Here is a 27774-nt window from a genome sequence, read left to right as displayed (position 1 = left end):
TGACATGGACATATCATAATGCATAATGAGATCCTACCCAAACCATACGCTACACACCACGAGTTCCCAAAACTCGTCTGCCAAATTCAAATCATTACGAGCAACGCTTGATATGGTTATACCACCATAATACATAATACAGTTATACTGCCATTTAACATAAAATGTGATATAATCACCATTCTCCTCATTACTCCCAGTGCAATGCACTGAAAACATATATGTCGGCTTAATATGCTGCCATTACTCCGTCAACCACAATATCCCACCCCATGTACATGCGATATGCAATACAAATTTCAATCAAATGCAAATTTCATACATTTTCTTTCAGTAGCATAATTTACATGCCCTCATTATAACATTCACAATAAAGTGTTCAATTTCACCGAAAACACAGTGACATTTTATCATACCATCTTTCATTAACACTTTAGGAAAATTTCTAGTGCATGTATAGTAGTTTTTCATTTAGTACTTTTCATGGCATTTTACCCAACAGAGATCTCATGCATTCAATAAATGTTTCCAAATTAATACATGCTATACAAACAACCAATCATACATTACATTACCAAATCACTCATAATAGTTCCAATCAGTCAATCATGCAACTTGCAAACATGTCATTTAGTTAAGGCTCGTAACGTACTTGATTTGGCCACTTTAAAAACCATTTACATAGCAATTCAGCTAAGCGTAACCAATAAGATTAATCAACATTTATAACATTCAAAATATTATTAAAAAATTCAAGTTCACAAGTTAGGACCCACACTATATTTCTCACTACTTGTGAAGCACACGATTTCTCCTTAAAACCTTAAATCAAACCTAAATTAAAATATAGAAATTTATTGAGTTAGGTCACTATCACAATCAACCTTAAAACATACCTATAATAATTTAATAAAATCAACGTTTTCATATAAATTCCAAATCCAAAGTGAGTAAGTTACTTACACTAGTTTAACGCGAAACATACGCACAAACATTTAAAGGCTTCACTATTGGTTTGAGGCGTTTAAGTCAGAACCTAACACAATTAGATATTGAAAAATCAATAGATATTGAATCATTAAAAACATTAATCCAATCAATTAATAATTTCTCGAACAATTAAGTCGAAACTACGTATTAACCCATAACCAACCGCACTTACGCTTCCCAAATTATCATATCCGAGTTGTCAAATGACGAAGATCGAATTCCCTAAGTAATATATGATTAAAGGCTGATTTGAAAGGAGTTTATAGGACCAAAAAATTTTGGAAAAAGATGATAAAATTTACAAAAAATAGCAACCCCCTTCTTGGTGCTTCTAGGCGTGAAGCACCACCACCCATGGTGGCAAATCGAGGCTGATTTGAAATCCAATTAAAATTACTTTTGAAGGCTGGAAAATTTCCCATAAAATCATTAAAAATCACCCCAATTCTAGATTTGGAAAATTGGGTATTTTCTGGAAAGATTCGTCAAGAAAATTAAAGAAAAAAGACACTTACCCTTGCTAGAAGGAAAGGGCAACAATGGAGTTCCTTGGGCAGCAATGGAGATCGTTCTTAGGGGGTTAAAGATTGCAGGTTTGAGGCTGGAAAAATATGGGAAAATGGAAGAAAGAAAAAGAGGGGAATGGTGCAAGAACCCATTGCAAAAGAAAGAAAAAAGGGATGGTTGATCTTAGTGCTTTGGGTTGTGGCACACAAGGAAAAAGAAAAGAAAATTTGAAGAGAAAAGAGGAGAGGAAGAGGGAGGGAAGGCTAGGGTGAAAAGAAAATGGTTAAATTTTGAAAGAAATTTATATTTATACCTAGGTTTGCTAGTAGGGGCAGTACAAAAATAGGGAGAAGGAAAATTTTTAGCAAAATTTTAGCTATTTTGCAAGGGAAGGGATTCGTTTGATCTAATTACCTTGCTTTGTTATTTCCTTTTAACCATTGGGCTATTTACTCATCTTTGAAATAATTTCACAAAACTTTTAAGAAAAATTTTGGGATGTTACAGCTATAGTTGAATCAAACAAAATTCAAATACATTTGGTATTGTATTTAGTTGTCACATGAATTAAATTAATTATTGAATTAATTTAGTTTGATAGTTAAATATTGAACACATTATATGTAAAAGCTTATTGTACAAATATAAAAAACATAGATAAAATTAATACATGAATTTGATTCATACAAAATATTAGTTGAATATATTTTACCGAAATTATTAATATAAATAGTTATAATAATTTCATCAAAATATAAAAGGAATTGAAATTTATATTCTTTAGGAAAGAATATAATTTAACTTTCCATTTGTTTCTTTAAAAAATAAGGGAATAATCTAATTTTTTCCTAATATGTGATATCAATGAAAAATAAAAGGAATATAAATCCCTAATGTGTTAAGGTTACCAAAAAAATATAACCACACAACTCAAAAGGTCTAGCAACCGTTCTTGAAAATTCTCTCTAAAAAGTTCAAGAGAATATTGTTGATCGTTATTTGACTGGGTGGATTACATAGAAGTTGAGACATTATTGTTGTGGCTTGAAATTGACATCTCTAAAAGGGATCCTATCAACAACCTTGCACGTCATTTTTTAGTTTCAAAAGGTACATTTTTAGCATTGTTTCAACCCAATTCATTCCTCATACATGGATCCATGGCTGATGATTGACGAAATATTTTTTTTCGCTGCGCCACAGGGCATACCAGCCATCAACAATGGTATCAGTGCCACTTGTACGATACAAATTCAGGATTATATTTATTGGTCAATGCGTTTGTATGAGATACATGTTATATGATTCATTTTAATCGATCTATTTTATATATACCTGATACATGCAATCTGTTTAATAAACCTATGTGATTATATGTTCGTCCCAATCATTAATTAAGTGTTAATCATTTATTTTAATTCCTATTGGATCTAATATAATTTGTTAAGTGTTAACAAATTTGTCTTGGGGAAATGGGGTTTATGTTATTCAAGCTAATGGTTAATTTGCTGTTAACATACGAAAATTAGGAACAAAAATTTTTCCAGTAAAAGGACTCATAGATTTGAAGTTTGAAAATTTATATTTTCAAAAGTATTCAATTTTTTATAAAAATAAAAATTCGGTGATGCTTTTCTAAAAGAGATCTGAGTGCAATTTCTTGATTTGATAAAAATTGATAGATCTGCCCCTTGACCTCTTTGCATTGGCGACATTAATTGGTTGGGACAAATTTTTTAATTCACAGTAATATTTGATTAAATAAATACATATCATATGTTGTTTTCTATGGTTGATATGCATGGTGTTTGAAATGCATGGTTATAGCCCAATAGCCCATTTAATTTATAAATTACAAAGGTTGTAGTTTTATAAATACGACATGCGTGTCATGCCTTTCTATTTCTCTCTTGTATTTTTCTTCTCATCTTACTCCCTCGTATGTAAAATGAGTTTCTATAATTGTAAACTATGTAAGTTGCTGCAAACTAGAAGAGATGAAGGATGGGTTATCTAATGGAGAGAAAGAAACTTGTGGTGCAACTTAAACCCTTAGGATTCCTTTCGATTCTCCCATTGGCTTGGGAGAAACCACTTAGGTTTTATGGGCTATAACTATTACATTTATGTACTAATTTATATTACTCATGTTTGTAATGCAATGGATGATATGTTAGCATGTATGATATAGTATATTGATACAATCAACTTAATAAATAAATAAAATGGATTAAAGTTGGACATTAATGGTGAGATGAATATTATTAAAAACTCTCAATATAATATTAAGTTAAGATTTCCTTTCAATATTTACCCTCGATAAAGCTTTGATCGATACAAAGTGAGTTTTGCTAAAGAGAAGTACTTGTATTTATCTTGGTCAAACGTGAAGAATAAGCAAGTGATAATTGTCAGTTATAATATTCATTAATAACTTAACAAGGTTACTCTAATAGGATTAGAAACCTAGAGACAAGAGATTTAGATGATCATGAGATGATTGAAAAAAGAGTTGTTCACCAAATAATGAGTTACATAAGATGCGATTAGCAAGTGTTGGTTACCTAAATAACCATAATCTTGAGAATAAAACCAAAGCTGACTTGAGAGGAGGTGAAACATGGATCATTACTCACTACAAAACTTTAGAGAAATTATTTTACAAAATTAATATCTGAGGGTTATTAATTTTGAATAAAATAGTAGGAGCATATTTTAATAAAGTTCTTTTAAATGTTCATAATAAACTTGGAAAATTTACTCATAAGCAATTTTTATTACTGTAGATTTGTTATGGCAAACAACAAAAACTCTTTATCATTGTGATCTGTCCTTGAGAAGGACGAGCTGAATGGTTTAAACTTCCTTAATTGGTTCCAAAACTTGAGGATTGTTCTCAAACAAGAATGAAAATTGTATGTCATTGAAGAACCTGTTCATAATGATCCAGTAGCTAATGCCTCTTATCACACCCCAAAATAGGGCCTAAGAGTTTTAGGGGTATTTTAGGAATTTTAGCCTTAGAGTGTTCGGAATTTTATGACATGGCGTATCGATAATGTTTTCAATTATGATTTTTAAAAAATTAAATCAATTTCTAAAAATGAGTTTTAAATAGCTTTATTTTGAAAATAAGACTGATTTGCAAAATAGTCAAAATTAAGGGTTTTTATGAAGCAATTTGACCAAGTGTCCAAAATCAACCTAAAACCCCCATTTTCCAAATAATTTTCACGTCAACTATCCCAAACAATTTTTACTTCTAATTCCTAATCATCTTTGATTTCTATCACCCTTGTACCTTAAACCTATATAAAAACAAAGAAAATCACCCAAAAACTTCATCATCTACATCATCTTCTCCAAACATGGGTTTTCCTATATTTCTGTCAAAGCTCGTTTTTCTTACATCAAAGGTAACCATTCAACTTTCCATGAGTTTTAAATGATATCTAGTCCCTTAAACTGAATATGGAGCCATTGAAACACATGTTTTAAATAAAAGCCAAAAATTGAGTTGTTAATGGTGGATTTCGAGATTTTACATAAAAACGTGGTTTCAAAGTATTTTCCAACTTTTTTTAACATGATTAGAAGGTTTCTAACTTTACTTTGACGTTTCATTAAAGATTTCTTGAGTTTTAATGAATTTTCTAAAAATAACCATAAAATATGTCAAAAAGTCGATACTATGAATTGAGTATTTTATTGTAGTTTAAAGGTTGGGAATTAGACGTATGTGAATTATAAGATGAACAGAACTGGTTTTAGGTGAAAATATGAAGTATATATTAAGATATTAAAATTTAAAGTTTGCTATGTTATAAGTGTCGGTTACATGACAACATAGCTTAGGCTTATGTCTTTGATTGCTTGTGGTGAGTTCTTAGCTAATTATTGAATGCATTGTTGTGTGAATTGTTGTGTTGAATTTCTGGATTGGATAGGACCCTCTACAAGTAGATATAAAGGTAAGGAAAAACTAGTTTAAGCTTTTGGCTTTTCAGAGAAAGCGTAATCGGTAAGTGTTTGGAATAATTGCTTGTGGACATGATTCAGTGCATTACTTGGGAATTTAGTAGTAGCCTAAAACCCTAATCTAAATTCTGAGTGTAAGCTTTTGTAACATCTCAAATCCAGCTTAGAAGTTATGACCAAATTAGGAGATGTTACTACATGTTCATTTGAAAACCCAGAATTCGTTTGATATGAGAAAACATCGTTAGCTCTTATTACGTAAAAATTTGGTTTGTTGGCAACCATATATTCCTTAACATTTTAACAAGAATGTTATTTATATACATATTTATATATTTCATAAGCATTTGAGTTTGCAACAGAAAAATCTTATTTGACTCAAGTTTTGAAAACACGATTTTTTATAATGAAATCAAACATTTCGCATATCAAATTTTAAGCCCACCAAAATGGTAAAATAGTTAAAATCATAAAATAAGATCCAAAAATTTAAAAAATCCTAAAAACGTCTCAAGCAACCCCTCAAAACAAAATACTATAACCCAAACCAATTTGCATATTTTAACAAAAGTTCTTAACCGAGCTCCCGTCTCAATAATCCGTCTGAAGTCTGAGGGTTACCTGAAAGTAACAAACAAACAGAGAATGAGTTTTGAAACTCAGTGTGTAACATATAGTATAATCAATAGACAATATTTCATATCTTAGAAAAACATTTTTCTTAACAGATACATTATCAGAACATGTTAGATGCAGAAATATAATCCTACCCCCATCCGCTACACACTATCTCCAACCATCCCAACACATCATATAGGGTATAAAACAACCATCCGGCCCTTCACACCATTTAGTATATATGCAGCTTAACTGCCAAATCAATAGGCGAATTATCGCTATGTACAAAAATAGATGTGGCTGTGCCACCAGTTACGACAGATAATTAAACTGCCCACACTTCCTCTAATACATAAATCCCACCCCGAATGCACATACAGAATTACAAATGTCCAAAATATGCATATCATACATGCTCATATAGCATATACAGATCAGTCATATCATATTATAGAATACTCATAACATTTTGCAAATTACACTTTTTATGCTACATGATAAATATACATACTTTAACAATACTTATATTAACTTTTATGCTTCACAAATTGTCAAAAATCACATTTTATAGCTTAATTACGATATACAGCTGGAAACACAGAAATTTACACATTTTTACATACCCTTTTTTAACTTAAAATCATACAGTTTCGATAAAATTCTTGTTGAAAAAATAATTAATTTTTACAAAATAATTAAAGTGCACTTAAAATATGAACATGTTGAATTTTAGTTAATTTTATAATTAATTTTGATGAATTTTGGTTATTTTCGACAGATTTGGACAAATGGCGAAAAATGGCTCGGCAAACACTGCTAGAAGCGCAAAACTGAGAAGAAATTTGAAGTATCGAGGCAAACTAAATTTCAGCCTAAGACGGTCCAAAATTATATGTATTAATTCATAATATAATTAATTTTATTTTATACCCAATTTAATTTGGGTTAATAAATTATTATTAATTAATTATAAAAAAGTGGTCCAGTTGAACGGAACCGAGTGAACCAAACCGACCAAGAAATGGACAGCCCAAAAACCGCCCCAAGAACTGACCCAAATCAGCTTATTAGCTGATTATTTAAGCTTGCAAAGAGGCCCTTGAAGACTTGTTCAAGTTGCATTCAAACCCCTCCACAATTTGTGGCTTTATAGAATTGCCCCTAGCCTAAATTAGCAAAGTTGAAACTATCAACCTTGCCACATGTGTGGCCCGCCAATGGAGGGCTCTTTGGCTGATAATGTTAGCTATTTTTAGCAACCTTCCTCAGCTATAAAAACCCCCTTAGGCTGGTCATTTGAAAAACACACCTCAAGTATTCATATCTTTCCTCTATTTTCTCCACTTTCTCCCTTCTTTTCCATTCTAAAATTCCCTTGCTCTCTTGTCGATTTCTCCTCTTGGGAAAGGGGAATTCATCAGCTATTTGGAGCAGCAATTAAGTGTTCATAGCAGCCTTATTCAATGAGGACAACAGAGAAGGAAGAACGGAGAAACTAATCAAGCCACGGAAAAACACCGGATTTGATTCTTGTTCCCTATCTTTTTAATTTTTATTGTTGTTATGCTGAACATATCTATGAATATTTATGTTGTTGGAATGGTTATTTTAATCAATTTAGCTTGAATTTAATTCATTTTAGGTTGATTGCATTTCGTTTATTAAAATAATTGAAATTGTGTTTATGTTGTTATAGGCCTCGGTAAGATGCTTGATTAAGTAAAATCATGACTAAGTTATTCTTGCATTACATTTGTTAGGTAACTAATGAATTAATTATTTAAACGGATTGAAATTGTAATTAATGGACACAGTGCTTAATCAGTGCATGTTTAATCATCTAAGGTAGCTGAGGGTTAGATTAGCAATGGTATCTGACGATACATTTGCCTTGCATAACTTGCAAGATTATTGTGATTAAATTGTTTCAAGGTAAGTATACTTTGTTACCTCACATAGTCTTTTATGTGCTTATTAAATCGAGTTAATTTTTTGAATTGACATAGGGATATGTACAAAAGATTATTTCGATTTAATAAGTATGTATGTGCAATAACATGTTTGCCTATTAAGATTTGTTTAATCAGTTTAATTAACATAGGGATATAGTCAAGAGATAAATGGATTTTGGTAGGTGAGTATGTTCATAAGTTAAGCAAATTACCGAGTTGCCGTGAACTTATTCGTAACAATATAAACATGAGTTTAAAAATTCTAAGTTAAGAAATGTAATTAATCTAACACAATTATGTCATCTTGATTAAAATCGTATTTTGAATTCGTGCATTTGAGATTTATTTATTTAGTTTACTTAGTTTCAAATCTTAGTTTTCAATCACCCTCTTCAAACAAAGTATTTTTCTTCACCAAAGTGTTTTAAATAGCATTCATAAATAATTCTTTTCACAGTCCCTGTGGGTACGATAACTCGACATTTACTTGTCACTTTATTACTTGTTGTGATTGTGTACACTTGCACATTTCCGTCGTTCCAAGTTTTTGGCGCCATTGCCGGGGACTGTGTTTTAAAAAAAATTCATTATTTGTGAAATTGTTAGTTTCGCATTTTGATTTATTTTTCTGTTCAAATTTTAACTTAGTTAATTTTTCTGTGATTATTTCAGGTGTTTATTAGTATTTACCGAATCATCGATTTACTCCCTATAGACCTTGAGATTGAACAAACTTTTCGACAGTGAAGAAGACAAGCAAGTAAAAAAAGGACTGAAGAGTTGAACTTCGAAAATCCGAATGTAACACCCCAAACCCGGCCTAGGAGTTATGGCCGAATCTAGCGGTGTCACACTGATGTGTTTAGCAAAAATTGAACTTGTTGGTAAAAATTTGTTTTTAGGTTTAAAAACTCCTTTCTTATTATTTAACAAATCATTTAGTCAAAAACGTTTACCTTGTTAACTGCTACTGTTACAAAAGGTTGATCCAAAATCGCGAAAGCTTTTAAAAACTCTAATGTATAAATTTCGTGTCTTTGAAAATAGTAATTATTTTGAAAATTCGTCTTCTACTAAACTAGCAGTTTAAAATAAGTAAGCAAAAGCCAAATTAAAAATTTAAACAAACATAGATGGCATTATTACTTAAACAAAACCCAACACAAACTTTAATTTTAAATAAAAGCAAGTGTAGCACCGCTGCAGTTGTGTGGCCACCTCCGAGTCTTTCACAGCACCAAATTGCCTATGGCTGAGGATTACCTGTACAGTTAAACAGACGGGTGAGTTTACGAAAACTCAATGTGTAATCCCCAAATAAGCAAACAGTCAATTAAATAGTAGATAAATTCATTTTGGGCCTGAGCCCGTTACAATAATAGTCCAGTTCAGTATGGGCCTAAGCCATTCCGTGTAACAGTAAATGATTGGGCTTGAGCCCATCACAATACCAGTCATCAGTAGGGCCTTTGCCCAATTTCAGTAATAGTTTCGGTGGGGCCTTGGCCCATAACAGTAACAGATATCAGCCATGCAGTGAACAGTATGTAATATTATTAATCGATGCAGTAACAATACAATATCATTAATCAGTGCAGTAACAATACAATATCATTAATTAGTGCAGATATGCAGTTAGAAGTCTTACCCAATCCAGCCTCTACACACCATTCTGTCCCGCCAAACACACTATGTGGGGATAAAATTGACCCACCCAGCCAGACACACCAAAATTAGCACCGGTTGTGGTACTACGGTTGTGGCACTAAACAGTATTGCAGCAAAGCAGCCAGTAAAATAAACGACATATAGCCATCAGCAAGTCCACAGTCGTCTTGGGCGACCCGTGCAACCTTATCAGTGCGATACACTTCCTCCAAATATAACAACCCATCCCCATGCAATATATCGTGACATAATATCATATGTGCATGCAAAATGTCATGCTCAACCATAGTCATACATATCATGAGCAAATCAGTCAGATATAACATAAGGCCATAACAGTCATATCATCTCCTAGGGGTATAACAGTCATTTTACCCTATGGGGGTATTTCGGTCATTTTACCCTATGGGGGTATTTCGGTCATTCTACCTTACGGGAGTATTTTAGTCATTTTACCTTGTAGGGGTATTCAGTCATTTTACCCTATGGAGGTATTTTGGTCATTTTATCCTATGGGGGTATTTTGGTCATTTTACCTATTTTGGGGTCTCAGTGTAGATATCGACCTCTTGAAAGGTCCGTAGTCGCCTCGAGCGACTCAGGTAACCTAAAAGGTCATAATAGTAAAAATGGGCCTAAGGCCCATTACTCGGCCCAAGTGGGCCCACACACTCGTGCAGCCCGTTCAGCCTAGATTTTGCCACGGCTATGAGATCTACATAGCCCAGTCCATTATTTTCCACAAATAGAGGATTTCTTACATGTGGGGCCCACGAGCCCATTGAGCCCACACTGCCCATTTTGGCCCAATGTGGCCCATTACGGCCTAAGCCCATGAAAATGGTTATGGAGGCCTCTACAGTCAAACGCCCATGGTTCGTGGGTTAGGCTTGCCACACGAATGATCGCATGCTTATGTGGTCTCAAACGCCGTATTTTCAGCTTTTTTCCGTTCCACAGTTGAATGGGGTGTTTACACACCTGTTTACGAGAAGATGCGCAAACAATCCTCGAACACTTCCGAACCTATGTTCACCCATAACACTCGGTTAACTGCATATGATATGAATTTAAAAAAATCCTATTCATTACACATAACTTCTTGATTAACAGTCACTTACCTTGATTGAACAACCGAATCCCTAAGCACTTCACTCACTGGAACGACGTTAGTCACTAGATCTCGGGGTTATTACCTGCAATCTAGTTGAAACCCCTTAATACCAATTATCTCTTAGAATAATTTAAGTCAAAATGAACACCAACTTACTGAAAGTATAAAACCGTAGAATAAGAATGGTATACAAAATCGGCAGAGAATAAGGAAAAAGTCGGCACAAATAGTGTAGAAAAAGGAGAGCAAATCAACAAGAAGGGAGGAGAATAGTTTAGGGGACGAAGAGGTTTCGATAGAGGGTAAAGAAAGAATGAATGAAAAAGGAGAGAAGATAGATTAGCCACCAGTAGAATTACTCAGAAAAGAAAGAAAAAGAGACAATGGAGAAAGGCACTATTCGGCCAACACCAAAAAGAATGAGACAGAACAATATGCAAAAACCCCTTACCACATCGGCCTTCAAGCAAAAAGAGTGAAAACTCCTCACAAAACTAAAATGAAAGTATACGAAAAATGAGCAAAAATCCCCTCTGGCCGAATTTTCCTAGGTACAAAGTCCAATTTCGGCACACCTCTCCTCTCCCCTCATATCCCTTGATTTTCTCCTAAAATCTCTCCCCTTATCCCTCATTGAATCACTCCATCGATTTCTCCTCAACTCCCCCAACAACTCCATTCAAATTCCATCCAAACTCTCCTTAGCTGTGTTTTAGACCAACTCCACTACCTACACAGCTCCAGCAGCAAAATAAATTCTCCGTTGCTCAACCCAGGACTTGAACCCCAGACCTCACAGTTCACAACACACCACCTTGCCACTAGACCACAAGCTATTTTTGTATAATAATTTAACCACAATAATTTAAGAACCTACTATCTAGATCCAAGGATTTTATTCACTTAAGATAAAAAATTTTGCATAAGCCAATACTTGAACCCCTGACTTTTGAGACACTTCCAAACACTCCTAAGTCACATAACCATTGAAGCAGACATTCATTTATGTCCCTTCCTTGCTCAACTAAATATTTATGTGTAGTCTCCTAATTGTTCCCTTGTTCAAAACCAATTTCTTCTAGGCCTAAAATTTAGGGTGTTACACCGAATCAAGGAAATAGAGCAAACTTGATCAAAATCCTATCATTATTGCTGATGATAGGGATAGAGCTTTGAGAAAGTATTTCGTGCCAGTATTTCATGATCTTAATCTGGGTATTAGAATACTTGAATTTGAGGCACAACATCTTGAGTTAAAGCCAGTCATGTTCCAAATGCTTCAAACAGTGGGTCAATTTAGTGGAATGCCTACCGAAGATCCTCACCTACATTAAGAATGTTTATAGAGGTGAGTGATTCTTTCAAGTTAGCCGGAGTACCCGAAGATGCATTACGATTGAAGTTATTCCCATATTCACTAAGGAACAGAGCTCGTGCTTGGTTGAACTCATTACCACCAAAATCAATTTCAACATGGCAAGAGTTAGCAGAAAAATTTTTTATGAAGTATTTCCCGCTTAGCAAGAATGCTAAGTTGAGGAACAAGATCGCTGCTTTCCAACAAATGGATTATGAGTCTTTGTATGAGGCAAGGGAAAGGCACAAAGAATTATTACGGAAGTTCCCTCATCACGGAACCCCACATTGGATACAACTTGAGACATTTTATAATGGTCTCAATGCTCACACGAGGATGCTAGTGGACGCTTCTGCTAATTGTTCTCTCCTTTGTAAGTATTATAATGACGCTTATGAAATCATTGAGAGGATTTCCAGCAATAATTATCAATGGCCAACCAATTGAGCAGCGTCGGAAGACGAGTCACTGGAATACATGAAGTAGACGCTCTTACTTCACTCGCATCTCAAGTATCATCAATATCCTCAATGTTAAAAAATCTTACTACTAATGGGTGTAATAGTTTTGTAGCACAACCACTGAATCAATTTGATAATGTAGCCTGTGTTTATTGTGGAGAAGGACATTTCTTCGAAGAATGTCAATCGAACCCAGAATCTATGTATTAAATGGGTAACAAGAACCAAAATCGAGGAAGGAAACGGCTGCAATCCAATTTTTATAACCCATCATGGCAAAACTACCTGAATTTTTCCTGGAGTAACCAACGGGTAGGAACCAGTAACAATTATATCCAACCTAGATCGATCCAGCCACCTAGTTTTTCCCAACAAGCTCAGAAACCAACCTAAGCTGAACCATCCAATAGCCTAGAGAATCTATTGAAGGCATACGTGGCGAAAAATGATGCCTCTCTAAGGAATTTAGAGAATCAAGTGGGTCAGCTTGCAGCTGAACTCAGAAACCAACCACAAGGTGCTTTACCTAGTGATACGGAGAATCTAAGGAATCCAGGGAAGGAGCATTGTAAAGCATTAACATTGAGAAGCGGAAAGACTTTAGAGCCCATTCTTTTGAAGTTTAGAAGGAGTCAGCTGACACTCAAGACTCAGAGGAAGCTCAACTGAGTGTTGAAATTCTAGTTTCACCAGAAATTGAATCTAAAAAATTCGACGAGGTAACTTTTGAACCAGCTAATTCTGATCAACTAATAACTCCGTTAGGTACCATAGAAAACGAATCAATCAGTTCCAGTAAAGAAACCTCCACCACCCTACCCTCAAAGATTTCAGAAGCAGAAGTAGGAAATTTAATTCAAGAAGCTCCTCGATGTACTCAAGCAACTTCATAACAACATCTCGTTGGTTGAAGTACTTGAACAAATGCCAAACTATGTCAAATTCATGAAGGATATCCTGTCTAAAAAATGAAGGCTTGGAGAATTTGAGACAGTAGTCCTAATGAAGGAATGCAATGCATATCTTCAAGACAAACTACCCCCAAAATTGAAGGATCCTGGATTTTTTACCATACCTTGCAATATTGGAGCAACATATTGTGGTAAGGCACTATGTGACTTAGGTGCGAGTATCAACTTGATGCCCATGTCAATATTTAGGAAGTTAGGGATAGGTGAAGTTAGACTTACTACGATTACACTTCAATTAGCAGATTGATCCTTAGCACATCCAGATTGAAAAATCGAGGACGTATTGGTACGTGTAGAAAAATTTATCTTTCCTGCTAACTTTGTAATTCTAGACTTTGAAGCAGACAAAGAGGTGCCAATCATCCTAGGAAGACCACTCTTAGCAACCGGAAGGACCCTTATTGATATGCAGAAGGGCAAACTTACTATGCGTGTTCAAGATGATCAGGTAACATTTAACTTTTTTAAGTCCATGCAATTTCATGACACAATTGATGATTGTTCTGTAGTGTCTGACTTAGAGGATTTAATCGTGGAGAAGGAACTCAATTATGTTGAGGACCCATTGGAACAAATTTTAACATCAAATCATCCAAATGATGAAGAGGAGGATGAATACTTAGCCTTGTTAGAAGCTAATCAAAGGGCATTTAATCTGCAATCCTGCTTTGAATCTTTACAGTTAGACAAAGGGGATCATGCCCAACCAAAAGTGTCAATCGAGGAGCCACCTAAATTAGAACTGAAGATACCTCTCTCACATTTGAAATATGTTTATTTAGGTAACTCTTCTACTCTACCTTTGATTATTTCAGCAGAATTAACTACTGAGCAAGAAGAGAAACTCATCCTAGTGTTGAAATAATTCAAGAAGGCTATCGGATGGACCATAGCCGATATTCACAGAATTATTCCATCCGTATGCATGCACAAGATTATCTTAGAAGATGGCCAAAAAGAGACAATTGATGGACAACGAAGACTGAACCCCATTATGAAGGATGTAGTCAAGAAAGAAATCATCAAGTGGTTAGGTGCGGGTACAATTTACCCCATCTAAGATAGTTCATGACTAAGTCCAATCCAGTTCGTGCCAAAGAAAGGAGGTATCACGGTCATTGAAAATGAGAAGAACGAGTTTATACCGACTAGAATAGTTACGGGATGGAGAATTTGCATTGATTATCGAAAGCTGAACAAGGTAACTAGGAAAGATCACTTTCCTTTGCCATTTTTGGACCAGATAATGGATAGACTTGCAGGGCGAGACTACTACTATTTTCTCGATGGATACTCGGGGTATAATCAGATTACAGTAGCACCAGAAGATCAGCACAAGACAACATTTACCTGCCTGTATGGTACATTTGCATTTAGGTGCATGCCATTTGGTTTATGTAATGCACGTGCTACATTTCAAAGATGTATGATGTCTATTTTTACTGACATGGTTGAGAAATATTTGGAAGTTTTTATGGATGATTTTTCAGTATTCGGAGATACATATGATGATTGCCTAGCCAATCTAGCCAGGGTACTAAGGCGATACGAAGAAACAAACCTTGTACTTAACTAGGAAAAGTGTCATTTCATGGTACGAGAAGGTATTGTTCTAGGGCATCAGATAACAAGACATGGAATTGAGGTAGAGAAAGAAAAGATAGATGTTATTGAGAAACTCCCACCTCTAATATCTGTAAAGGGTGTTAGGAGCTTTTTGGGCCACGTCGGTTTCTATCGAAGATTCATCAAGGACTTCTCCAAAGCTGCTAAACCCTTATGCAAATTATTAGAGAAGGACACGTCATTTAAATTTGATAAGGAGTGCTTAAGAGCTTTCAACAATTTGAAGAGTCGGTTAGTCTTGGCACCCATAATAGTCACACCAGACTGGGATTTTCCATTTTAAATGATGTGTGACGCAAGTGACTTCGCGATCGGAGCTGCCATGGGTCAGTGAAGGAACAAAGTTTTTCATCCCATTTACTATACGAGTCGGACTCTGACAGGAGCTCAACTGAATTACACGGTAACAGAAAAAGAGTTACTTGCTATTCTGTTTGCTTTTGACAGGTTTCGATCCTATCTTGTAGGTACCAAAGTGATTGTTTATACGGACCACTTGGCAATTAAGTATTTAATTGCCAAGAAAGACACTAAGCCGAGACTAATCTGACTATTTCAAGAGTTCGATCTAGAAATTCAAGATCGAAAGGGAGTGGAAAACCAAGTAGCAGACAACTTGTCCAGATTGGAGCTGCAAAAAGGGAACTCTCCTCTTATACCAATTCGAGAGACGTTTCCAGATGAACACATACTTAAGGTAAATCATGTCCATAATACCCCTTGGTTTGCTGATATTGCTAACTTTTTAGTTTGTGGTTTGATGCCGATTGATAAGACGTATCATCAAAAGAAAAAGTTTCTTCACAATGTGAAGTACTATTTCCCGAAAGAACCGTATTTGTTTAAAAAGTGTGCAGATCAAATGATCAGGAGATTCGTGGTAGAAGATGAAGTACATAAGATTTGATACCATTGTCACTCAGTTCCGAGTGGGGGACACTTTGGAGGTACACGTACTGCAGCCAAGGTATTGCAAGCTGGATTCTTTTGGCCAACACTATTCAAAGATGCATATGCTTACGTAAAGAGTTCTAATCAATGTCAAAGGGTCAGAAATGTCACCAACAGAAATGAGATGCCTCGAACAAAAATCATTGAGGTAGAATTATTCGATGTTTGGGGTATTGACTTTCTCGGTCCTTTCCCTCGGTCTTTTGGTCACAAGTACATATTAGTAGAAGTAACCTATATTTCTAAGTGGGTTGAGGCAGAGGCATATCTGACAAATGATACTAAGGATGTAATAATTTTTTTGCAGAAACATGTGTTCACAAGGTTTGGAATCCCAAGAGCCATCATCAGTGATGAAGGGTCCCAATTTGTGAACAAGTGGTTGAAATGGTTATTAGATAAATATGTAGTGAAACACAAGGTCGCTACAGCTTACCATTCGCAGACGAATGGGCAAGTGGAACTGGAAAACAAGGAGATCAAAGGCATACTTGAGAAGGTAGTTTGTCCGAACTGACGAGATTGGTCCAAAAGACTGGATGATGCTTTATGGGCTTACAGGATAGCATACAAGACACCTTTAGGGATGTCACCCTATAGGTTAGTCTTTGGGAAATGCCATCTACCCTTGGAGTTAGAACACAAAGCTTACTGGCCTTTCCAACGACTCAACTTGGATCTTAAAAGTGCCCAAGAGAAATAGATGCTTCAACTTAACGAGTTAGAAGAATTCCGAATGTCTTCATACGAGAATGCCAAATTACTTAAGGAGAGACTCAAGAAATGACTTGACAAGCACATTCGAGTTCGAGAATATGAAGCACGACAGCAAGTTTTGTTATTCAATTCCAGATTAAGGTTCTTTCCAGGCAAGTTAAACTCACGTTGGTCCGGTCCATTTATGATTCATTGAGTCTATCCATATGGAGTTGTTGAACTTCAAGGTAAGGGAGGTAATTTTTGAGTTAATGCTCAACGTTTGAAACATTATTGGGGAGATAAAATTGAACAGAATCAAATCTCGTTCATTTTATCAGATATTCAATTTTTCCTGTTCTTCTGTTTGAATAAATGATTTAGGGTATATTTTCCGGATTAGTATGTTTAAATAAATTCTGTCTAGGAGATTGGAACTTAAGCGGGACCACTTGTGACTTCTCCAATCTTTCCTGGGAATTGATTTTAACATAATTTCCCAAGAAATTATTCCCTAAATGACAAAATAAATTTTTAGTTTTTCAAATAAAAGGGTCAATTTTGATACAAGTTTTATGTTGCAACTCAATTTTGAATTTCATTCAATCTAGGAACTTAATTGATTTTTTTAAATGTAGTTGCTCTTTTCTAAATATTAAAAATTAGATGCCTCTTTTCGTAAATATTTTCAAAACACATTTAGAATAATTTTTTAGTTCAATAAAAAAAAAAAATGATAATTATTAATATATAATTATATCCATTATAATATATATTAATTATTATCACTTTATTTAGAGTTAGGATTAGTTTTAATTTAATCATATTTTATTCGATAAGTTTTTATCTTAATAAATTAATAGCAAATAATAATTTAATATGCATTATATTAATTATTAATTGTTATTTACTTTGAGTAGAATTAGAACTGAGAATTTTTAAGAATTCTACTCTAGCTCCTACTCCTTTCACTATAAATTCCACCCTTCTATTCTTTTTTTTTCATTCATACACCATTCCCTCCAAAAACACCAAAACCCTTAAGTGTCGAAACCTTCTAACAATTCCCTAGCCACAGGATTGCCCAGCTGATCAGTCAGCAGCACCCCGCGCGCGCCCACACCAGGCCTACTCAGCGATCCGCACGCTGCTCACATCTATCCCCACACCAGGCCTCCTAACATTGCTACCTTGCATACCCGAGCGGCACAGCACCCTTTCACTCATCTTTAGCCAAAAACCCCTCAACCTATTTTAATTTGCCATCTTTTGATTCAAATTATTTTTTTTTAAAAGCTCTTAATTTTTACAGAAAAAGCTGGTAAGAACAATTTTTCTCCTAAATTTTTTAATTTATTAAATTATTAATATTTTATATTAATTAAATTTTTGAGAAAATAATTTTTACCATCTTATGATCAGGTTAATCATGCCTCGCAAGAGAACTCGGGCATCTGCCCAAATTGACGACTCACAAAACAAGTTCTACTGTGAAGAAGCCAAAGCAAGAAAGCAAAGAAAGGTTTCACATTGAAACAAAGCAACTATATTGGTTTTATGGCGCATATTCATCAGGATGCTAAAACTCTCAATTGGGAATTGTTTTGTGAGAAGAGACCTAGTATGGATGAGGAGTTAGTGCACGAATTCTATGCGAATTTAACCTCAAGTGAGTTGACGGAAGTTCCAGTTCACAGAATCAAGGTACCAATAACTTCAAACGCTATTAATGAGTTCTTTGAATTGCCTGATTTTGAAAACAATGAATATTCCTCCTTGATGAGCAATATAGAGTCTGAAAATTTGCAAGAAATTCTCGAGGAACTTATAGTTCCAGGTTCTAAGTGGATTGTGTCAAAGCAAGGAATCCACACTTGTCGAATAGAATATTTGACACCACTCACAAAGGTATGGTTCTACTTCATTAGATTCAGCCTTATGCCTAGCTCACATGGGACTAAAATCTCATTAGAGCAAATGGTCTTATTATACTCAATTTTAACTAGGAAGACCATTGATGTGGGAAAAATCTCCTGAGGGAAATGCGGAATTGTGTCATTAGACGTTCACGTTCTAGCCCAGCTTACTTTCCCTTTACGATAACAATTATGTGCTTGAAAGCTAAAATTCTTGCACACGTAAAGAAGACAGGCTATAGCCAGGGCACAATCATAGATTGGGACCTCTATCGAATAACTGGAGACTCTGTTCTACAGCAACGAGTTGAAGAAAGTGAGGATCCCGGAAAAGAATAAGAAGATCCCACAAAGATAGAGCCAGTGCAATCGGTTGAAGTCCCTAATAAGGTGGAACCAATGGAACCAGAAGCTAAACCTAATATCGATACTTCAATGTTTAGAGCTCAACCGCCTCACCCAGATCTTCGAGATGAGCTGTCAAAGTTGATGGACATAATGCAACATATGCAGTGGCAGCAACAAGCTTACTAGAAATACTCAAAAATTTACAATGACCCATTTATTTTTGTGCCTGAGTTTCCAGATTACATATTTGAACCATGGAGCCCATTATCAAAAAAGGAGCTTAGTGATTCATGTAAAGACAATAATGATGGTGCAAAAGATGAGTCGAATTCAGAAGGATCTGCAAATAAATAAATGGGGGATCTCGACCTTATTTTATTGATGTTCTTAGGTTATTTTAGGATAAAGATAATTAGGAATTTTTGCATAATAAAACAAGAGATGGAAATCATTAATAAAATTGAACAAGTCGCGAAGTATAAAGTGTGGCAATAGATATATATACATGTCTAGGATTGGATTTAGAAAAAGTTTGGTACTTAAGCAGTCAAATTGACTCACCTCCTCTTTTCTAGAATCCTACCTAGTGTATAGTATCTATTCACTTTAAACAATGAGGACATTGTTCATTTTATGTAGGGGAACCAAAAAATGGAAATTATTTCCACTCAAAATAAATAGTTCTTTTAATTATGATTAAGATATATTTTATTCAATAATTTGAAATTTTGTTAAGTATGCTAAACTTCAGTATAAATAAAGTTCTATTATTTCAATAAATTGTTATGTTAGCTGAATAATGATATAAATGTATTTTTAAAATAGAATGTAAATCGTACCATAAAATTTTTAGTTCCTTAGGAAAGGTAGGCATGCATGAAAGTTTAAGTCTCTAAAATTGACTTAGTAGTTTCTTGAGGCGAAATCCTACAAAGCATGGAATGTTGAAAATGATATAGGCAACTTTTTTTCGGACCGTTTGAGCCTTTCAAGCCAACCTTGATGAATTTTTATCCTTTGAAACCCAACTTTGAGACTATAAGGCCTAATTTTATTTGGACCCTTGCAATATTTAGCCATCACTTCTCTCTTAATTATCTTTAAATTGTCCCAAACACTAGAATCAGTACTGTTCAGAATATCCTTTGAAAATAAATTTGGGGGAGTTGAAAGAAGTATCAAATGCTCTAAAAATTATAGCACATACAGTAAAATGCTCAAAAAAAAAGAGCATATGTACTTGAAACAAAATAGATGTACAAAGGAGCATGTGAAAGCAAAGTAAGTTGGTATATTGAGGGAAATTATTCCAAAGATCAGATTGAAGCTGAGTCTAGGGTTTAAAAGCCTAAATTTATCTATCTTTTACCTACCTCTAGCCTAGCTACGTTACAACCTTTTTAAAGACCTATTGATTCAAGTTTTCTATGCTACCTACATTAGTGGAGAGAAATTTTTATGTTCACCATATGAAGGCATAAGTTAAACTTAATGATTGCAACTTAATCTTGAATAAGGAAATAAAATCAAATTGGTAAGGGTTAACATGTCTTATTAAGGAAGTATTTAATCTAATTGTGCTATCATAATAGTTGTTGAGATTAATTTGAACAATATGTATGCTTAAGTAGCATAACTATAAAATTTCTTGTTTTTGAGCATAAGTATATTAAATTCATAATTCTGGGAAGAATGTTATTCTGAAGGAATTTCTCAAAGGTGTTTTTTGAGTAATTCTTTTTAATTTATGCATTACTCGGGGCAAGCAATGAATTAAGTTTAGGGTTGTGGAAACACGAAAATTTACACATTTTTACATACCCGTTTTAACTTAAAATCATACAATTTCGATAAAATTCTTGTCAAAAAAATAATTAAAGTGCACTTAAAATATGAACATGTTGAATTTTAGTTAATTTTATAATTAATTGTGATAAATTTTGGTTATTTTCGACAGATTTGGACAAAGGGCGAAGAATGGCTCGGCAAACACTGCTAGAAGCGTAAAACCGAGAAGCAATTTAAAGTATCGAGGCAAACTAAATTTCAGCCTAAGACGGTCCAAAATTATATGTACTAATTCAAAATATAATTAATTTTATTTTATATCCAATTTAATTTGGGTTAATAAATTATTACTAATTAATTATAAAAAAGTGGTCCAGTTGAACTGAACCGAGTGAACCAAACCGACCAAGAAATGGACAGCCCAAAAACCGTCCCAAGAGCTGACCCAAATCAGCTTATTAGCTGATTATTTAAGCTTGCAAAGAGGCCCTTGAAGACTTGTTCAAGTTTCATTCAAACCCATCCACAATTGGTGGCTTTATAGAATTGCCCCTAGCCTAAATTAGCAAAGTTGAAACTATCAACCTTGCCACATGTGTGGCCGAACAAGGGAGGGCTCTTTGGCTCATAATTTTAGCTATTTTTAGCAGCCATCCTCAGCTATAAAAACCCCCTTAGGCTGGTCATTTGAAAAACACACCTCGAGCATTCATATCTTTCCTCTCTTCTCTCTACTTTCTCCCTTCTTTTCCATTCTAAAATTCCCTTGCTCTCTTGCCAATTTCTCCTCTTGGGAATGGGGCATTCATCAGCTATTTGGAGCAGCAATTAATTGTTCATAATATCCTTGGTCGACGAGGACAATGGAGAAGGAAGAACGGAGCAACTAGTCAAGCCACGGAAAAACACCAGATTTGATTCTTATTCCCTATCTTTTTAATTTTTGTTGTTGTTATGTTGAACATATCTATGAATATTTATGTTGTTGGAATGGTTAATTTAATCAATTTAGCTTGAATTTAATTCGTGTTAGGTTGATTGCATTTCGTTTGTTGATATTATTAAAATTGTGTTTATGTTGTTATAGGGCTCGGTAAGATGCTTGATTAAGTAAAATCATGACTAAGTTATTCTTGCATTACAATTGTTAGGTAACTAATGAATTAATTATTTAAACGAATTGAAATTGTAATTAATAGACACAGTACTTAATCAGTGCATGTTTAATCATCTAAGGTAGCTGAGGATTAGATTAGCAACAGTATCTAACGATACATTTGCCTTGCATAACTTGCAAGATTATTGTAATTAAACTGTTTCAAGGTAAGGATACTTTGTTATCTCACATAGTCTTTTATGTGCTTATTAAATCGAGTTAATTGTTTGGATTGACATAGGGATATGTACAAGAGATTATTTCGATTTAATAAGTATGTGTGTGCAATAACATGTTTGCCTATTAAGATTTGTTTAATCGGTTGAATTGGCATAGGGATATAGTCAAGAGATAAATGGAGTTTGGTAGGTGAGTATGTTCATAAGTTAGCAAATTATTGAGTTGCTGTGAACTTATTCGTATCAATATAAACATGTGTTTAATAATTCGAAGTTAAGAAATGTAATTAATCTAACACAATTATGTCATCTTGATTAAAATTGTATTTTGAAATTTTGCATTTGAGATTTATTTATTTAGTTTACTTAGTTTCAAATCTTAGTTTTTAATCACTCTCTTCAAACAAAGTATTTTTCTTCACCGAAGTGTTTTAAATAGCATTCATAAATAATTCTTCTCACAGTCTCTGTGGATACGATAACTCGACATTTACTTGTCATTTTATTACTTGTTGCGACTGTGTAAACTTGCACATTTCTGTCGTTCCAACTGCCCTACGGAAGGCCTACATTTGATCCAAACGATGTTTACGACCGTAAGGAAAAATTCAAAATTTTGGGCCCACACGGCCTCACAGACGACTGTCTGACCCACATAGCCCAATTGGCCCAGACCGTGTAGCTCAGCAATTTCACACACGGGCTACCACACGGCCGTGTGGCACCAACATTTTACTTTTTTTACTTTCATCGATTGTTGTTTTCTTAGGTTTTCGTTACACACCTGATCCAATTTTCACGAGTAATCAACTGCAAAATTTCAGAACCTAAAACCGTCATTTAACACGTTTAATCAGTAACGATTCGTCAATTTTTTCTAAATAACTCCCATCACCACAATGCAAAAAATGACATTACTATGTTGGAAATTGAACACTTGGGCATTCAAAAACTTACCCAGTTGACTACAAGAGCTTCTAATACAACTAATTCGTAGAAGGGGAATTTTGATTTCCACGATCATTACCTAAGAATAAAAATTCTTTGCAAGACCAAACTCATTCACTTCATACAAATTGAAATAAAAGCTTAACCAGCTTAGGATAATTATCCTCACCAACGAGGAAAGAAAAAATAAATAAATAAATTCACTACCTAAACATTCATCAGAACCACTTACCAAAAAGACCACAAACCTGACTGTGTAGTGGATGGGGACTGAAATTGAATCAAAAATTAAAAAGAAAGGAGCAAAAGAAGAAAAAATATGATGGGCAGAATGGAAAAAAATTAGAAGGCAACAGATGAATATTGGAGGGTAAGGGAGAACCATGGGAAAAAGAAAAAGAAAAAAAGCAAAATAATATGAAAATAAAGAATAAAGAATGTGGGAATGTGCCAAAACCGTTTGCTTTTGGAAAATTAAAAAGAATAAAACAAACAAATAATAATAAAAGTAATAACAAATGGTAAAATCCAACCAATTAATTTGATTCTAATAACCTATCAAATTCTTTCAAAATTCTAATTCTTTCCTAACTTAACCTCGTGAGCAACACAGACTGAAAAATAGAAAAAATATTTTCACTCGCACTCATAAGGATTTCAACACATGTTCAAAGGGTAAGGTAACACCTTACCACTGAACCAACAAGCTCATTCTGACACAAATTAACGAACATAATATTTAAGCCCAACGAACAGAGATAAGCCTAAGAACAAAAATAATTGAATTTCCCAAAAGAGGGACTTGAACCCAAGACCTCCAAGACACATATATGACACTTAACCACTAAAATAGACACTAATTAATAATAGAATTTAACAATTCAGAAACTTAGATTTTTGGGGCGTTACAACTCTCTCCCCTTAAAAGAAATTTCAGCCTCAAAATTCACCTAACTCAAACAAGTACAGATACTGTTGTCGAATCGAGTCCTTAGGTTCCCTTGTGACTTACTCAGTGCCATGATTCTACCATAGAACCTTAACCAAATGAATTTGTTTTCCTCCACAAGACCATGACATCTCAATCTAGAATCTGAACTGGGTCATCCTCAAAGGTCAAGTTCGGTCTTACCTCAATCTCCTCAATAGAAACAATATGAGATGGGTTAGACCGGTACTGCCTCAACATAGAGATGTGGAACACATCATGAATACAGTCCAACTCTGGAGGTATCTTTAACTGATAGGCAATAAGCCTAACACATTTTAGAATTCGATACGTTTCAATGAACCTAGGGCTCAACTTGCCCTTACATCCAAACCGGAGGACAATCTTCGATGGAGATACCTTAAAAAAGACTTGGTCACCCATAGAATACTCGATATCTCTCTTCTTCGGATCCAAATAAGACTTCTGTCTACTAGAAGCTACCTTTAGATGATCCCGAATCAGTCTAACATTGTCCTCAATCTCAGAAACCAACTCAAGACCCAAAACTCCTCGCTCACCCAACTCAATCCAACACAAAAGGGTACAACACTTAGGACCATACAGAGCCTCGTAAGGTGCCATCATGTGAATTAAGCTATCGGGATGTATAAGCCACTACCTTACCTTCTTACATCAGAACATAACTCAATCCAACATGTGAAGCATCATTGTCAACTATGAATTACTTACCGGACTCAGGCTATATCAGAACGGGTGCTTGAGTCAAAATAGATTTGAGCTTCTTAAAGCTCGATTGCTGCTCATCAATCCAGAAAAATGGTGCGTTCTTAGACAATAACTTAGGAGTTGCAATAAGTTAGAACCCTTCAACAAACCTTCGATAATAACCCGCTAACCCAAGGAAGTTGAGAATTTCAGAAACATTCCTAGGTTGTTTCCACTCAAGCACAGCCTTGATCTTTTTAGGTTTGACTCGGATCCCCTTGACAAAGACCACATGTCCCAGAAAAGTAACTTTCCTTAACAAAACCTCACATTTGCTCAACTTAGCATAGAGCTTTTTCTCTCGGAGTAACTACAGAACTACTTTAAGATGCTCATCATGATCATCCTCTGTCTTAGAGTATACTAGAATGCTGCCAATGAAGACCACGATAAACTGGTACAAATACGACTGGAAAACCTGATTCATAAGGTCCATGAATGCAGTCGGAGCATTTGTCAAATCGAAGAGCATGACTACAAACTCGTAGTACCGATACAAGTCCTAAAACCAACCTTATCTACATCAGCCTCTTTAACATTTAACTAATGATACCTAGAACGAAGATCTATCTTAGAGAACACAAAGGCCCCTTGAAATTGATCAAACAAATCATCAATCCTCGAAAGTGGGTACATATTTTTTACCTTCAATTTATACAGCTAACGGTAATCCATACACATCATGACTGTACCATCATTTTTCTTTACAAAAAAAACTAGTGCTCCCCACGGAGACACACTAGGCTTAATGAACCATCAATCGAAACGTTCTTGAAGCTGAGCTTTTAATTCCATAAGCTCCTTCGCTGCCATGTGATAGAGGGCAATGGACACCGTAGTTGTACCTAATAGAATATCTATACCAAATTCGACCTCCCTATCCGAAGGAAACCCCAATAATTCTTTAGGAAAAACATTTGGAAATTCCCTAACAATTCGAATATCCCTAACAGGTGAACCCACCAAATTCAAATCGTACACAAAAGCTAGAAATCCTTCACACCCTTTTCGAACTAACTTTTCATCCATAAGACTAGATATCACATTGGATAACTAATCTCGATGCTCGCTGATCATAACAACCTCCAAATCATCCTCTGACCTTAGAGTTACCCTCTTAGTGGCACAATCTAAGCTGACTCGATGCTCCACAAGCCAGTCCATGCCTAGTATCAGATCAAAATCCCCGAACGACAATTCCATTAAATTTATCAAAAACACAACACCTTGTATCTCTAATGGTACTCTCCTATAGACCTTATCAACTTGTACTAACTGACCCAATGGAGTAATCATAGAAACCTCACAACAAGTGCTCTCAATAGGAATACCCAAGTTTTCAGAAACAGAGCTCGCTATATAGGAATGTGTTGAGCCTATATCTATCAATGCAAAGTATGGAACAGTATTAATGAAAAACGTACCAACGATAACGTCTGCGGCATCTCTATCTTTGCGGTGCCTTGTCGCATAAACCAAAGCAGGTTGCCTAGCCTCAGCCTGACTAGCACCTCTACCCAGTGCTCTCTGAACCCTACCCAAACCATTACCACCACTGACCTAACCACGACCCCTAAGTGGCTGTTGAACTGCTCATTGAGGCTAAACTAAACTCAGAGCTAGAGCTTGCACCTGAATAGAACGGAGTGGACAATCCCTGATGTGGTGCTCCATCGACCCACATCACAAGCAAGCTCCCAATCTCCACTAACACTCACCTGGATGGCGCCTACCATGATCCCTACATTTTTGAACCACAATAGGAATGATAGGTGCCTCAACCCTTGGAGGCCTATCAAATTTGGCTTCTTTCTTAGGCGCTGAATAGAACTAGAGGGCTCTGAATCCCTCTCAGTCTTACCTCTCTCTTTATCCCACTTTTCACAATCAGTGCATTTAACTTCATCAGCAATCTTCACCTTGTCCACCAAGACAACAAAAACTTACTCCCTTTAAGGGGCTATCAAAACTTTGAAGTCATACCTCAGACCTTCCTCAAACCGGACGCTCTTGTCGTAGCCTGTCAACACAAGCCCACGAGCATATCTGCTCAGTATCAAATACTCGGCCTCATATTAAGCCACTATCCTATCCCCTTGAGTAAGGTTCATAAACTCGCGTCTACAAGCCTCCACATAACTCACCTCCCACATACTTGCTCTAGTAGGCGGTCTTAAAGTACTCCCAAGAAATCTGATCAAGTTGAGTACCCTCCTCAATGGTCAGCCACCATTGATAAGCTTCATTCTGAAGTAAAGACACTACACCCTTTAATTTCTGCTCAAGGGTGCAATCGATATCATTCATAATCCTCAAAGTGGCCTCCAACCAATAATCGGCTATAGTTGTGGAAACTCTAGTAACGCCCCTAAACAAATCAACACCATTGGACTAGAGTCATTCAGTTACTGATCCACAGTTCCCATATTTAGAATAGGTCCCAACGACCCTCTCCAACACCCTCAACATGGCTTGGGACAGTGCATCATCCCTAGACGACTAAGTTTGAGACCCAATCTCAGCAGTAGGAGTACTCGACGTTTCACTTGTATCCAAATTGAGCATATTTCCCATCGAGGATAGCTCAGCTCAAGCCCCTTTACAGTGCTCACTGCGCCCACGAGTACCGCGTTCATCAGTTCCAAGCGCACTCATAATATGTTATCTACATTTCAGAGTTTTATGTATCAGTTTTGATATTTATTATCAAATATTTTATGCTCAAAAATTTATCAGATGGTTTTACGGAGTTGTTACAGTCTCTAACTACCACGGAGTAATCCTAACGTTCTAGAGTTTTTCTAAACTAAAAGTTTAGCTAAGTAAGAAGTAC

The 27774-nt window shown here is 35.2% G+C and overlaps 1 protein-coding gene across 1 annotated transcript; it reads right to left on the bottom strand.

Annotated features, from left to right (window-relative positions):
* Nucleotides 1–24305: 24305 nt before the first annotated feature.
* LOC105795778 (uncharacterized) lies at nucleotides 24306–24797 on the bottom strand. The gene has a single exon (XM_012625435.1). It carries the CDS (start codon nucleotides 24795–24797, stop codon nucleotides 24306–24308), a length of 492 nt encoding a protein of 163 aa, XP_012480889.1.
* Between the last annotated feature and the right edge of the window lie 2977 nt (nucleotides 24798–27774).

Source organism: Gossypium raimondii, chromosome 3, assembly GCF_025698545.1.
Source record: "Gossypium raimondii isolate GPD5lz chromosome 3, ASM2569854v1, whole genome shotgun sequence".
Taxonomy (NCBI): domain Eukaryota; kingdom Viridiplantae; phylum Streptophyta; class Magnoliopsida; order Malvales; family Malvaceae; genus Gossypium; species Gossypium raimondii.
Note: the sequence above shows the minus strand (reverse complement) of the source record. Positions and strands in the feature narration are given on the sequence as shown.